At 42.3% G+C, this 3,215-nt stretch overlaps 1 protein-coding gene across 1 annotated transcript; it reads right to left on the reverse strand.

The window, feature by feature from the left end:
* Window positions 1-903: 903 nt before the first annotated feature.
* LOC126698972 (uncharacterized) lies at window positions 904-1,281 on the reverse strand. Its single transcript, XM_050396518.1, has one exon. It carries the CDS (start codon window positions 1,279-1,281, stop codon window positions 904-906), a length of 378 nt encoding a protein of 125 aa, XP_050252475.1.
* Between the last annotated feature and the right edge of the window lie 1,934 nt (window positions 1,282-3,215).

A 3,215-nucleotide genomic window follows, 5' to 3' on the forward strand; every position in this document is an offset into this window, starting at 1 on the left:
CAAGCCAACCATCGCGAGTATCACTGCATCACTTCCATATGCTAGCTTAAAAGGAGTCTCTCCAATAGGAGTCCTCATTGTCGTCCTGTATGCCCAAAGGACGCTGGGTAATTCGTCTAGCCATATCCTCTTTGCCCCCTCAAACAAAGTCTTGATGATCTTCAACAAGGATTGGTTTGCAACTTCTGCATGTCCATTGGCCTATGCATGGGAGGGCGAGGAGTAGTGATTCCTGATTCCTATTTGTTCGCAAAACTCTCTAAAGGGTGTTATCAAATTGGCATCCATTATCTGAGATGAGCACCCTAGGGATTCCAAAATGACAGATGATATTCTTTCAAAAGAAATTTCTAACGTTCTACTCGATAATCCTTGCTAATGGCTCTGCTTCCACCCATTTGGTGAAATAATCGATCCCAACCTCCAAGAACTTCAATTGTCTTGTCCTCATGGGAAAGGGACCAAGGATGTCAAGTCCCTACTGGGCGAATAGCCAAGGGGCCACTATCGAGGTAAGGTACTTTAAAGGTTGTCTAGGCATATTGTTGAAGCGCTGACACTTGTCACATGCTCTGACATATGTTTCGGCATCTATTTGCATGGATGGCTAGTACTATCCCACACGGAAAATCTTGTGGACGAAGGACCTTGCTCTTGAATGATTTTCACATGCTTCTTCATAAACATCCCTCATAACGTAGTTCGACTCATCTGGGATTAAACATCTCAGGTAGTGTTGAGAAAAACCCCTCTTGTATAACACCTCGTCCATGAGAACAAATTTCACCGCTCTTCTTTATCCTCGAGGAGGAGTTCGTCCTTGAGATAGGATACAATTGGAGTGGTCCAATTGGCTTCTACATCTATCTGATGCATATCAAGAACGTTTATGCGTGGGATGTACTAAACTTTAATTTGGTCATCCATCAACTCGTCTGTAGACGTTGCCTTGGCTAGGTTGTCAGCTTCCATGTTTTCTTCCCTTGGAATCTGGTGAAACTTTCCTGTTGTCAATCCCTTAATAAATTGCTTGACTTTGCTCAAATACCTCTTCATTCGTTCTTCCTTGGCTTCATATGTCCCATTCACTTGTTCTATGATCAGTTGTGAGTCTCCTTGGACGAGAATTGACTCTGCTCCTAGTGACTTAGCCAACTCCAAGCCCTGGAAGAGGGCTTCATACTTAGCTTCGTTGTTGGTCATCTGGAACTGTAGACATATCGCATACTTTAGACGATCTCTTTTGAGTGATTGTAGGATTACACCAACTCCTCCCCGCATACTGAGTAAACGAACCATCCGCATGGACGATCCACTATTTTGCCCCCTCTCCTCCACTCTACTGGTCATAAGCTAGAGTAAGTAAATTTTGCGATAAAGTCCGCAAGTGCTTGGGCTTTTATTGCTTCTCTAGGGTGATATTTTACGTCAAACTCTCTAAGTTCCATTGCCTATTGGCTCAGTCTTCTAGTTACTTCCAACTTATTCATAGCCTTCTTGAACGGATGATCTGTCAAGACGTTAATGATATGAGCTTGGAAATAAGGCCTGAGTTTTCTTGCTGCTGTTACTAATGAGAAGGCTAACTTTTCTATTGGCAAGTACCATCCTTCAACTCCTCTTAAGGCCTTGCCAGTGTAGTAGACGAGCTTCTACACCTTTCCTTCTTCCTTGATTAAGGGTGAGCTCACTGCATAAGGGGATGTCACTAGGTACAGATATAACTTTTCACCTGGTTTGGACAAGCTCAACAACGGAGTTGAGGTGAGATAAGCCTTAAGGTCTTTAAATGCCCATTGACACTCATCCGTCCATTCAAATGTTTTCCTTAACACTCTGAAAAATGGTAAACACTTGTTAGTAGCTTTTGAGATGAACCTATTGAGGACTGCTATTCGTCTAATGAGGCTTTGGACTTCTTTGACATTCTTTGGGGGCTCCATACTCAGGATTGCTTGGATTTTATCAGGATTTGCTTCAATTCCCCTTTGTGAAACCATGAAACCAAGTAACTTTCCTAATGAAACTTTGAAGGCACATTTGCTCGGGTTCAGCTTCATATTGTATTGTTTAAGCATGTCAAAAGTCTCCTGGAGATCATCTAAGTGCAACGTCTCCTTCGCGCTTTTGACCAACATGTCGTCCACGTACACTTCAACATTTCGCCCAATTTGTGGATGAAACATGTGGTTGACTAGCCTTTAGTAAGTGACCCCTGCATTTTTCAAACCAAAAGGCATTACTTTGTAGCAAAACAAACCTTGGCTTGTGATGAAGGATGTTTTCTCCTGGTTTGCCTTGTCTATCTTGATTTGATTGTACCCCGAGAATGCATCCATGAAACTAAGCAATTGGTGTCTAGTTGTTGAGTCTACTTATAACTATCCTTGGGGCTTGCCTTGTTCAAATCTGTAAAGTCAACACACATCCTCCATTTGCCGTTTGCTTTTTTGACCATCACCACATTACCTAGCCAATCAGGGTAGTAGACTTCATGGATGAACTTTGCTGTTACCAACATTTGGACTTCTTTGATGGCATTGTCTCGCTTTGGGGCAAACACTCTCCTTTTTAGATAGACGGACTTATAGGACGGGGACACATTTAAACAATGAGTGATCACACTTGGGTTAATCCTTGGCATGTCTTCGTGGCTCTAAGCAAAAACATTTGTGCCTTTCTTGGGGAATTGGACGAGATCTTACGTAGTCCTTTCTTCCACGCTTGTTCTAATTCCAGTGAACTTCTTCGGGTTGGACTCATCCAAAGGGACATTTTCCAATACTTCAATCAACTCAGCAACAATTCTCCTTTCTTCAATGCTCATTGTCTACGTCTGTTTGTCTATAGCTAACATAGCCAAGTAACATTCTATGGCCGCCAACTGGTCTCCTTGTACTTCGCCAATGCCATATTCCATTAGGAATTTAACGGACAAGTGATAAGTAGACGTTGCAACCCTCCAACTGTTCAAAGTTGGTCGTCCTATGATGGCATTATATGAAGATGAACAATCCATAACAAGGAAGTTTACTTCCTTATTGATTTGTTGTGGGTAAGAACCAACCACAACTGGCAAGGAGATGGTGCCCACTGGTAAAACTTTCATTCCTCCAAACCTAATCAAAAGTACATTCACTGGACGAAGTAATTCTTTGCTAAGCCTCATTTGTTGGAAGGCCGAATAGTAGAGGTTATCTACAGAACTGCAATTA

This window comes from Quercus robur, chromosome 2 (assembly GCF_932294415.1).
Source record: "Quercus robur chromosome 2, dhQueRobu3.1, whole genome shotgun sequence".
Lineage (NCBI taxonomy): Eukaryota > Viridiplantae > Streptophyta > Magnoliopsida > Fagales > Fagaceae > Quercus > Quercus robur.